Raw genomic sequence first — 12,894 nt, 5'->3', positions numbered from 1 at the left:
TGGCTGTGCCACGAAACTTACATCTTGCAAAATGCAGGTCACCCTCACACAAACAGCACAGAAACCTACTGCATGTATCAGCTGCTTTACACATATAAGTCATTTGCACTAGTTTATGTTTGTGGGAATTGTAATAAGAAGTATGGATGGTTTTCAGACTGATATGGGCCATTCAAAGTCAGAGCTGGAAACGTCTTGGAAAAATTTATTTTTTCCACAAATTTTGTATGTGTGCAAATTGTATAATATCCAAGGTATACATTTCTAGTAATTGTGCAGTTAATTCTGATATTCCATTTTCAGGAAGTTTTGGAATATTTGATATGTCCTCTCTCCAAATGTGTCACTACCGAAACACAATAATATATGATTTAATGAGAAGGGTTATATTGACCTATTAACATTTTGCTTACATCTTCCTTGTGAATATATTTTTTTCTATTTTATTAAAAAGTTTTCAGAGTTAAATAAATAACAATTACAATTTGAACTATATTTCAAGTATAATTTATGAGATTTGCTGTATTTCGAATCCAGTGTTTTTTTGTAAAAGGCAAAAAGTTGGTCACACTTGATTTCAAACTTAAGGATTAATTTGTTTGAATATACTTTATTTTTGACAAAACATCCCATGTTTCAGTCGTGACTGAAAACTTGCAAAATTGTGCTTAAATTTTGTTTATTTGCCCCAAATAAAGGATTATGTGTTTCCTTTTGTCACTACTGAAACAATGATGACATGTTTTGGTCGTGACTGTTACAGGAGTGACAATTTCATGAGCTAACACTTAAAACACAAAGATGTCACTACTGAAACTTCACCAAATGTTTTAGTCGTGAATGTTTCAGTAGTGACAATTTTAGATACTTTTGAACCTAGCTTAAATATGCTAATCAGCACATAGTTAGCTAGCACAGTTCTGAACATTTGTACACATCTAAAAACTAAATATTATAAAATAACTTCCAAAAAAGTGTGTTTAATTATAGATGAATGGTGTTCGGCAGTGACATTCTTTAAAGTTAAACAGATTTTTCATACTTTTGAACACATTTACCTCAAAATGATGGGACCTATCTACTCACCATGTAGATATGAAAGAGAGTGACTCATAAATATTTCCTGATTATAAATGTAGGGGTGTATTAAAAATCATTTTCAGCCAATGGACTAAAACATATACTGTTTCAGTAGTAACATGAAAATGTGGGACACATTTTTCATGTAAAGTTTCATAATTTACAAAGAAAATATAAAATAAATATATTTTTAAAAAATCACATGGAATAAAATATAAAAATGATTTCAATATTATTTTCGTAAGTTGAAATTTAGGGGTTAGGGTTTGGGACAGCCACCTCGCAATTGAAAATATTCACTAAATAATGATTTTATATATATTATGCTTACTGATATTTTAGATATTATAATTTTGGGTTTTAATAGATAATAAAAGGATCTTAGTAAACATCTTAGATTTGAATACTTTAAATGTGTTTTTTGGTTGTTGGATAGCAGTTTGACAGCACCAATTCTGTAGAATGGCCCATATAGGTCTTGAATTTACAGAGTCCCAAACAACATAAAACTTAAGATATTTCTGATCAATTAAATGTGCGTTTAACTATATAAAAAAACCCTCAAATGTTTAACTTTTCACTTTTTCTTATTCATGTCTAGCTCTGAGGCTTTTAGTCCAGATAGAGGAGCGAGGGAAGGAGCCACCAAAGTGATGATAGTTGTGACAGATGGAGAGTCCCATGATGGCGAAGACCTTCCCGAGTCTCTTGCTGAATGTGAGAAACGTAACATCACCAGATACGCCATCGCTGTAAGTACAAATATGCATTCCTACCATAATTAAACCTGACTGGGCTGGAAAAACCTACAACCCCTCCTAAGAAAACCAGCGAGCAGCAGAGTGTATGTCTGAATATCAGATCTCCATTTAAACTAACCATAATTGGCACTGCTCTATTTTCAGCGTCCCTGCTCAGCTCCACCCGGTTCTCTCGATCTCTGTCTGTGTTTGAATGATAAAGCTGTCTTCCCTCATTCTTTAAACAATCATAACCACATTATTGCTGCTCAGAAATAGACTTATAGGGGGTTGCCATCAGAGGAATGAACCACACCCTGAAACCTCTCGACACTGACACCCTGCCTCTCTGGGTGGGTCAGTGGGCGGGTGACAATCCTTTACTGCCACCCTAAACTACAACAGCACAAGAAAAAGACAAAATGAAGCTGCTACCATCAGAGCCTGGGGTGTCAGTGTAGCCAAAATGGCTTTCCAACTTCAATAGACTGTCTAGTTGTCTGTATTTTAAAAAATACATATATATTCTAGCTTATTTAAAAGGTATTGGTTAGTCTGCTCAATTTTCTGTCTATATTTTTTGATCTTACATTCATGAACTGGCAATTGTGGACAGTGTGGTCTATTTTGGATTATTTAATTTCATACATAAAAATATATTCTTAAAAAAAGGGACATTAAAAATTTAAAAATAACATACCAGTGATATATTTTTTGCTGTATTTCAACAATAAGTACACAGAAAAAATGTTTATTATTTAGTTTCAAACAATTTTTACCCTGAAATTGCTTGTAAAATTCACAGATAATTACAAAGAAATGGCAAGACTGAAATAGTATTTTCTTGTACAACTTACTTTAGTCATGCTTGTTTTATTTACAGCTTTTTTATAGTGTACAAATAATAAATAGTATATTTGTTTTAGAATAATTTAAATTTCAACACTTATTTCATATACTGTAGAGCAATTGTCTGGATGTATTTGCATTGGCTCAACCAATTAAGTAAACCTGGTGTAGGCCGAACTTCCTGTCTAACCAATGGAAGATGATTATTTTAAACTTGCAACTTGGAAACTTGAAAGCAGTATTTATTTTAGCATTTCCGTTTGGTGCCGCTAATGGCACAGGAGTTTCACATTTCACCTTTCAAAATATTCTGACAGTGGAACTGAGTTTGAACTCTTCAACAGATATTGGTTTCCTTTCATCAGGCTTTTCATGATTATAGTCATAGCTTATAATGTCTGGAATCAAAAAAGTTTTTTTATTTTCTTCCTTCAATCTGAGACCATTTCAACAGAGCTGATTTTACACAAGAGGAAAGCTGATAGCTTGTTCTAATTCATGGAGGATTCTGGGAGAGCTCTTGCATATTTTAATTCTGGTACTTGTAATAAGACCATGGTAACCACAGGTAAAACCATCCATGATCCTTCATTGCCTTGACTGGATGTGGCTATAGTTGCTATAAAACAAATTGATTGTTATTTAAAAAAAAGAAAGAAAAAAACCTTTTAGTAGCCTAGATATTAAGACATGAATTCTCTTCTGTTATTTTATTATTACTGTTTATATACTTGTCACGGCGACTGAGACAAGAGACGTGCGGATCCAAATGCAGTGCTTTATTATATGACATGGTCAAAACAGGCTTGGGTCAACACCAGCAAACAGATTTAAATAGGGCAAGATGAAAGAGTAATCCAAAGACAGCTGTGGGTCAAACAACAGCGAACATAATCCAGGAGGAAAGGCAAACGGGTAATCCACTAACAGGCTAGATTCCAGACGAGGGGCAAACAGAGTAAGAAATGGCAAGACAAAGGGTTAATCCAAGACAGACTATAATTCCAGGGGAGGCAGCAGACAGACAAGGTGAGATAAACAGGCTAGGATACAGGACTAAACTAAACTTGACTAGGAAACTAGGACAGGAACTGCCTTCGTAAAGTACCTATGAGCTAACAAGCAATAAGCGCTAATAATACTCAGGCCTGAATGATGGTTAGGGCCTCGTATTTATAGAGTATCTGACTGGCTGCAGGTGAGAGTGCAATGGAACATGGGAAGTGTAGTCCAGGGTGATGTGTAACAGTCTGTGTAGTGTGAGCGTCTATATAAACGGAAGGCGACCTCTGGTGTCAAGCAGACAGAAGATCATGAACAGGATGACAATACTGTTATAGTATTTATATTTTGAAATAGATTTTTATATTTTAATTCAGTTTTTTAAGTAAAATTGCTACCTGATCTCATGACGAAAACGTACCTGTGGGAACTTTTTCTCAAGGTGTGAAATACGTACCAGTAATGCCATCCTAGATGAATATGACTTTCTTCTTTCAGATGAATACAAATGGAGTTATACTAAAAAATGTCCTGGCTCTTTTTTAAGCTTTATAATGGCGGTGAATGGGTGTTAAGATTTTGAAGCTTCCGCTAACTATCATACACGTGTACATGAGAAAGTGGCATTCCAGAGGATGATGTAGGACATAGGGGTAACTCTGGTGAGAATATGCTGGTCTTGTGAGAACCAAGTTTTGTTTACAGCAAAGGAAAACCAGTCTCCTCTTGGTTTATATCAAAATCCTCTGACATTTGTCTTTACAAATACTCATTTTGTACTTCTAACTTGTGATAAGTGTTTTGCTCTCTCCATTGCGATTCCATGTTTGTTGCTTACGCTACGTCTACGTCCTACTTTATCCGCTGGAATGCCACTCTCTCTGGAATGCGCTACTACAGTTAGCGTAAGGTAGAGATTTAAATATGTTTTAAATACACTGTAAAAAAAACAATTTATTGAGTCAACTTAAAATAATTTGTTACCCGGCTGCCTTAAAATTTTAAGTGAATTTCAACTTGAAATGTTAAGTTGTACTAAGTTGTACTGACAACTTAGATATTTGAGTTGATTCAACTTATTTTAAGGCAGCTGGGTAACTTACTCAGCTTTTAAGTTTAACAAACCAAAATTTTTGTTAAGTCAACTCAAATATCTAAGTTGTCACTTTGTACAACTTAAGATTTCAAGTTGACTAAACTTATTTGAGTTGACTGAACTTAAAATTTTAAGGCAGCAGGGTAACAAATTATTTTAAGTTGACTTAACAAATTGTGTTTTTTTGTTTTTAACAGTGTATTGAAATTAGTCTTATACAAACACATTGATTCACATTGAGGCCTTTTTATGATGGATTTATGCACTTTATTGGACTTCATTATCTCAACACTCATTCACCGCCATTATAAAGCTTGGAAGGATATTTTTTTTTAATATAACTCCTACTGTATTTGTCTAAAAGAAGAAAGTCATACACACCTCGGATGGCTTGAGGGTGAGTCAATAATTTCAGCTTTATTTCACTTAAAAAAAAAATGAATAGTTTTAGGTAAAATTACTGATTTTTATTATGTATTCTTATTCCCCTCTATATTAAATTATATATAATCAAGTATTATTATATTAATATAATAGTATTTAGCATGCCTTTTAACATTGATTATTTAGTGGTGTAGATAATGGGGTACTGCTCTTTGGCTTTTTGTTTTTCCCGTAAGCAGAAGACATTGACAGCACATAATCAAAAAGAGTAGTGCAATTTTGAATGTTCCCCAGTGCAGTGTCTAACAAAATTTAATATAAGCCGATCGAATATACAGTGCCGCTAAACCACAAAAAAGAGTCCAAAAAAATTAAAAAGAACCAGAATAAATGTCAGTCCATCTGAAAGTCATTTACTTTTCAATTTTAACTGCCTCTCACTGCTGTACTGGGTGATTTGACATTTCTACTGTACTCCACTCATTGGAACGGAGGAATATGTGTAAACCTGCTCTTAAATGAGCCCATGTTTTGCTCTATTAGACAAACAGTGCCAGAATGGTGTCCGGATTTGCCGAGTCATCTGGGTAATATGTCTCTCTGCGTCTCCTCTGGGGAACTGTGGAATAAAATTATGACAGCTGGTTTTAATGCGCCGCCAGCCAAAGCATAGCTTTCATGTTTTGATGTGTTTTATGTTCTCCCTCTCTTCTTGCTTGTTCTCTTCCTCCTGCACAGAACTAGGGAATGGATGGAAAAGTAAAACACTCACGGGAGAGAAGAGAAACAACCTCAGATGAATTTCTGTATTGGTCGTGTGGTGCAGCCAGGATATGTTTTAGACATTACAGGATAGAGATGCTGGGAATGTGAACACGGTGGGTGGGGAAGTGGGTGGGAGTTCAGAACAAGATACTAGGAATGTGCAGCAGTTAACTGTAAATTACAGCAGGTGTGAACTAAAATAGACTGAATATTGTAGATTTGATCACTTAATTATTGCTTATGAACTCAAATATCCTCCTGTACGTGACTACCTGAGTACTAGTTGGGAACAAGCTTGGGAAGTTTCCACCAGTTGCTCTCTGATTGTTTTTAAGAGAATCCGCCCAAGTCTCAAATGAGACCCAGTAAAAAATCCTCAGATCTCTGTCCAGGGTGCTGAGCCATCATCTCTTGATAGCATGAACACACCTTTTTACCTTGTCAAAAACAGCTCGGTTCACAGCGACCCGTTTCGGTCCATGTCTTTTTAAATGATAATGAGCTACTGCTCACCCCACCCTCTCTCTTCTGTCTTTTGTGAATTCAGTGGCACGTTACCATCAAAAACAAAACTAATCCACTGCATCCTCAGTGGCTCTGATGTTGGGAGAAAATGAAGACTCTTATGTTGACTTTTACATCCAACAACAAAACAGCTGCATTGCTTGTGAGATGTTGTCGCTACAGCTCCTCGAGCGCCAAGAAAATGGCAGATAGCGTACAACTGGCTGAAAGCAGAAAAATTCTAATACAGGAAAGTCTGTAAGCGGTTGTGGGTGGGGCTTGAGCAATATGATGTCATACTGCTCAGAAAATCAAAACGGCTTGATACTTGAGACTGTTTAGGTTTTTTAGGCATTAAAAAAGGACTAAATGGATTTTTATCATTGTGGGGTGGTTATGTCCACACACTACTAAACTGCTGAAGACCATGTAAAAGTGAATTTTGCATCCGATGTCCCTTTTAATAAACTACTGTGAAAAAAAATAGCAATGAAAAGGTGTGGACACTGTTATTTTTGCATATCACCTTACTGCATATGCATTCAAGGATTTTTCCTTTCAGACGCAAAATTTATGGCAGGAGAGTGTTTAAATGTAACATGAACATGATTTACTAAGGTCTGTGGTTGTCAGTTTGCTTGTATTTTCTGCATTATTTAATGCCCCCAAAAAGAATGTCTTATCACTTTCCACACCCTTGACGCTTTTAAGAGATTGCAGATCCAGACCTTCATAAATTTGAAAGATGAGGATAAATATCTGTGACTGGCCAAAAAGTCTGATCCATATTTCTCATATTGACTGGTAGGAGTTTATGCAGTCATATCCAGCCAGCTGCAGTCTCGTTGGGAAATTTAAAGGGTTAGTTCACCCAAAAATGAAAATTCTGTCATTAATTACTCACCCTCATGTCGTTTCAAACCAGTAAGACCTTTGTTCATCTTCAGAACACGAATTAAGATATTTTTGATGAAATCCGAGAGCTTTCTGACCTGGATAGACAGAAATGCAACTACCAGGTTAAAGACCTGTAAGATAGTCCATGTGTCAGTAATTCAACCTTACGTTTATGAGGCTACAAGAATACTTTTTGTCAGCAAAGAAAACAAAAACAACAACTTTATTGAACAATTTCTTTGCGCACAGAAAGTATTCTTGTAGCTTTATAACATTACGGTTAAACCAGTGATGGGAATAATGGCGTTATAAATAAACGCCATTAATTTTTTCAGTAGTGAGTAATCAAACGAATTACTTCAGTTTCCCTTGTTACAACGCTGTTACTGTTACTGACAATAAAATGCAGCGTTACTATCGTTTATTATAATATTATTATCATTTTATTTTTCAGTTCATCTGAATGGATGCGCAGCGAACCTGTTTTTGACAAACTGTAAACTCTAGTGTAAAGGCACATGACTAGCCATCGTTTTGTCTCACACACACGCAAAGAAAGATAGAGAGTGACAGAGGCTTATATACCATGCAGAATTGACACGCTACATGTAAACAATATTCTTTGCTGTATTTTCCTGTCAAAATAACGGAGTTCTTTTGTAATTCTCTAGCTTTTAAGAACTGCTAGTTTCTTTGGTAGTAGGTGGAACTAATGCGTAAACGTTCATCGCTCATCGATTATCATCCCTGTTCTGATTTCAACAAATTAGTTTGAGCTAACGCAGACAACGTGATTAATATTCATGAACCCAGCAACTCATTAATCCTTGGTGCGTTTTATATTGTTATTAGTAGTAGAATTCCTAGTAGTTTTGTTATCTTTTCAGTATTATTTTTAGTTTTTTCCCCCCCTTTTTTATAGAAACAAATTACAAACAAATCTTAAGGACCACCACTAGTCTTGAGTTTAGTCAGCATGACAAATATGCATTCGTACATGGTTATTCTAATTACTAACATTTATATACGTGGAATAGTTTATCATATATAGTATAGTTTATTATATATATAGTCAGATATTTTCGAAGATAGTTTCGAAGATGAACGAAGGTCTTACTTGTTTGGAACAACATGAGGGTGAGTAATTAATGACAGAATTTTCATTTTTGGGTGAACTGTCCCTTTAAGTAACAAAGGTACATGTCAGTGGAGTGTGAACTCATGACCTAACACTGATAGTTTTCAGGTCTTGTCATTAGTGGTGTGCTGCCAGTGACTATGAGTGATGTTCTCTTCTGTTTCCTCTGCGTAGGTGTTTAGTTTCTAGGGAGTTTCCGCTGAGTCCTATATGCCATCATTAATTGATCTATCAGATCGTCTGCTTTCACCCTAATGGTATGGCGGAGGTGTTGGCTCTATGGATGAGAAAATCTATGTTGTTGTTCTTCTCCCTCTCCTGAGTGACTAGTGAACAAAAGTCTGTGAAATCAGCATTTCCGATTCATTTTTGATGTTTTGATCTCTATCTCTTCCACAGGTATTAGGTCACTACAGCCGCAGACAGCAAGACCCAGAGACCTTTATCAATGAGATTAAGTACATTGCCAGTGACCCTGATGAGAAATACTTCTTCAACGTGACGGATGAGGCTGCTCTAAATGACATTGTAGATGCATTGGGGGATCGCATTTTTAGTCTAGAGGGTAAGAGGAAGAACATTCATCCTTAATCACCACAGAAAGAAAAAAAAATCTTCCCTTGAAGAGCAACAGTGGTTCTTTGACCTAAAAAAGAAAGAAAATCAGATTTGCTTTTTATTGAGGATGCTTATTGTGTTTTTTTCAACATATTTGGTCACTTTACAAAAACAACATACACTCTTGAAAATAAAGGTGCGTTCTTCAGAGCAATGCCATAGAAGAACCATTTTTGGTTCCACAAAGAACCATTCAGTTAAAGGTTTTTTAAAGAACCATCTCTTTCTAACCTTTTTATAATCTGAAGAACATTCTTTTGCCACAAAGAACCTTTTGTGAAATAGAAACGTTCTTCAGATGTTAAAGGTTAAAAGGTTAAAAGGTTCTTCTATGGTGTTGTGAAGCACCTTTATTTTTAAGAGTATAACAGACCAAGCAACATTTATTAAATTTATTTTAAAGTGCACCCAAAAATTAAAATTCTGTCATTAATTACTCAACCTTGTGTCGTTCCAAATGCGTAACTGAACGTGATGCGCCGCCAGTAACAGTCATTTCTGACTGTTACCAGGCCCAGAAATGTAGTTAAGGACATAGTTAAAATAGTCCATGTCACACCAGTGGTTCAACCGTAATTTTATGAAGCAACAAGAATATTTTTTGTGCACAAAGAAAACAAAAATAACGACTTTATTAGAGAATTCTTCTCCCCTACGTCACCATCTGCCGGCATTATCAAGAGTACCACAATGCATTAATGGTTCAGAATTTTTCAACTCTTAAAGTGCGGTGGAGACTGACACTCAAGAGAAGAAATTGTGGAATAAAGTTGTTTTTTTTTTTGTTTTCTTTGCGCACAAAAAGTATTCTCGTAGCTTTGTAAAACTGTAAAACACTGATGTCACGTGGACTATTTTAACAATGTCCTTACTACCTTTCTGGGTCTGGGAACATTTTAGTTTCATTGATGTCTATGGAGGGTCAGAAGCTCTCGGATTTCATCAAAAATATCTTAATTTGTGTTCCGAAGATGAATGAAAGTCTTACGGGTTTGGGACAACATGAGGGTACGTAATTAATGACAGAATTTTCATTTTTTGGTGAACTATCCCTGTAATATGAATGATCCTTTTTAGATAGAAAGTGCTGATTAAACTTGTATTTTAGGAATGAGTATGTTACAAGACTAGCAACATTTTACCCAAAGATGCAACAACATGGAAAAAAGGGAAAGAGACAGGACAAGATATCATTTCACTCTGTAAGAACAGGGTGTGATAAAGTGCCATCTTGATTCTGAGGAAAGCCAGGCAGGAAGGATGTAAGGGAGGAGATGATATTGACCTTAAAGTGGGCACAGCTGTGAATCCACAGGATACATAGGTTGGAAGTACAGAAAGAAATATGATTAGCCAGTGCTGTAGACTAACTGAAATTCACATTTTATGTCCACAGAAACACACCTAATAATGCATGTAAAGCGGAACTAGTCTTCCTCTAAATCTAATTGTTAAAAAAAAAAGTTCTGGATTCACTTAAACTCTGTTTCTTAAGATTCTCTTCATTTATTTTAAAGCATTAAAAACACAAAAATTAAGTGCTCAAAAAATCTTTGTGTAAAGGTGTCAGATCTGACTAACAAAGCATTTAATATTACCGACCCTGAAAAACCTGGAAGAATTAAAGAAATTATGAATTAAGAGAGAAAAATACAGTCCAGTCAAATATATTGTACTGCCATTGATAATGATAATTGATCCTATTTCATAACTTTTTCCGTGTTTCGGGACACTAAGAAACGTGCATATTTTTCACCTGTGGTGAAAATGATAAATACAATTACTCCAGTGTCACTTGATCCTTCAGAAATCATTCTAATATACTGATTTGCTGTTCAAGAAGCAGTTCTTATTACTATCATGGTTGAAAACAGATTCTCTGATGGATAAAAAGTTCAAAAGAACAACATTTATTTGAGTTAGAAATATTTGTAACATTATAAATGTCTTTACTGTTTTTGGTCAATTTAATCCGCCCTTGCTGAATAAAAGTATTCATTTAAAAATAAATCTTTCTCACCCCAAACTTTCAAAGGGTAGTGTGCTTGAAATATTTGTTGATATAAATGGCATTTACATAGCAATTTGATTACAGCACTTTGCACTATTTAAACATTTACACCACCTTGTATTTATTTACAGTGTATAATGCAGTGTTAATGTGTTCTTCTGTTACAGGGACCCTGGGATACAATGAAAGTGCCTTTCTCATGGAGATGTCTCAGATTGGTTTTTCAACACACATTTTGGATGTGAGTTCCGACGTACTTTATGTCCACATGCAATTGACCCTTCCCAAAAATACACCCCTCTTACTTACTGTCGCTATGTCTGAAAAACAATGAAGAAACTGACAATGTGCTGATAGATAAGACAGAGCAGGTTACTTCTGGTTCAAAACAAGGTCTCAGCTTTATAATTTTGTCTTTTTTTAAAGAAATTCAAACAGTAAAGTTTTGTGGCTGTTAAAAGAGAAGTCCACTTCCAGAACAACAATTCACAAATAATTTACTCACCCCCTTGTCATCCAAGATGTTCATGTCTTTCTGTTTTCAGTTGTAAAGAAATTATGGTTTTTGAGAAAAGCATATCAGGATTTTTCTTCATATAATGGACTTCATTTTGAACTTCCAAAATGTAGTTTAAATGCAGCTTCAAAGGGCACTAAATGATCCCAGCTGAGGAAGAAGGATCTTATCTAGTGAAACGATCTGTATTTTTTTTTTTTTTGGAAAATAAAAATGTGTATACTTTTTAAGCACAAAAGCTCATGTAGCAGAGGTTCTGGCATGAGCGTTCACGACATACTATTGAATCATGTCGAAAGGTCACGCCGATCGTAGGCGAATCTACAGGCCCAGTGTTTACAAAGCAAACATAGGCGAATCTACAGGCCCAGTGTTTACAAAGCGAACGCGCAAAGACTAAGAAAGTGCAAGTAAGTCAAATGCTGTTTACAAACAAAAAGGTACAACATGTTGGACGATTCTAAAGTTGTAGGAGAAAATAAGATGGAGTTTTTCGCCATACTCTACCTTTTTTAGCCGGAGTACACAGATGATGAGCTTAGACGTGATTCGTAGTAGTGATGGGAAGTTCGGATCATTTTACCGACTCGGACCTTTGAGTCTCGTTCAGCAAAATGAACGAACATTTTAATTAATTTTAGCAAAATCAGCGTCACGTGACAGCCCCATAAACCTGAAGACTCGAAACAGGTGAACTAATTCCAGGACAGAACCTAAAAGGATGTTGCGCATGCGTGACTGAACGAATCACTCCCGAGATGACTCATTCTTCGCGAGTCACATTAAAGATTAGTTCAAAATTAACAAATCATTCAAGAACGACCCGTTGACGCGCATCCCAGAGCAAGTGCTACGCGAACTTATGTGCTTATGTGGGTAAAAGTATACAAATTTTTATTTTCCGAAAAAAATTACCGATCGTTTCGCTAGATAAGACCCTTCTTCTTCGGCTGGGATCGTTTAGAGCCATTTGAAGCTGCATTTAAACTACATTTTGAAAGTTCAAAATCAGGGGCACAATTGAAGTCCATTATATGAAGAAAAATCCTGATATGCTTTCCTCAAAAGCCATAATTCCTTTAAGACTGAAGACAGAAAGACATGAACATCTTGGATGACAAGGGGGTGAGTAAATTATTTGTGAATTGTTGTTTTGGAAGTGGACTTCTTCGTTAAATGTGTCGTGGCAGATCACTTTATTGCCTCAGTTCAAGCCACACAAATTACCCAAATTACCAAAATAAACATGAATGAACATCAGAACATATTTTATTTCAACCACTGAAAGATCTC

The 12,894-nt window shown here is 35.5% G+C and overlaps 1 protein-coding gene across 1 annotated transcript in view; it reads left to right on the top strand.

Moving 5' to 3' along the window:
• The window catches only part of itga10 (integrin, alpha 10), a 56,378-nt gene that overhangs the window by 28,236 nt on the left and 15,248 nt on the right, over nucleotides 1–12,894 (top strand). Inside the window, exons 9-11 of the mRNA XM_051132070.1 lie at nucleotides 1,682–1,832; nucleotides 8,855–9,020; nucleotides 11,252–11,325. Coding sequence (XP_050988027.1) covers nucleotides 1,682–1,832; nucleotides 8,855–9,020; nucleotides 11,252–11,325 — 391 coding nt within the window. The remainder of the gene's footprint in view (nucleotides 1–1,681; nucleotides 1,833–8,854; nucleotides 9,021–11,251; nucleotides 11,326–12,894) is intronic.

The sequence above is a fragment of the Labeo rohita genome, chromosome 16 (genome assembly GCF_022985175.1).
Source record: "Labeo rohita strain BAU-BD-2019 chromosome 16, IGBB_LRoh.1.0, whole genome shotgun sequence".
Lineage (NCBI taxonomy): Eukaryota > Metazoa > Chordata > Actinopteri > Cypriniformes > Cyprinidae > Labeo > Labeo rohita.
This window is presented reverse-complemented; position numbering and strand designations above follow the sequence as displayed.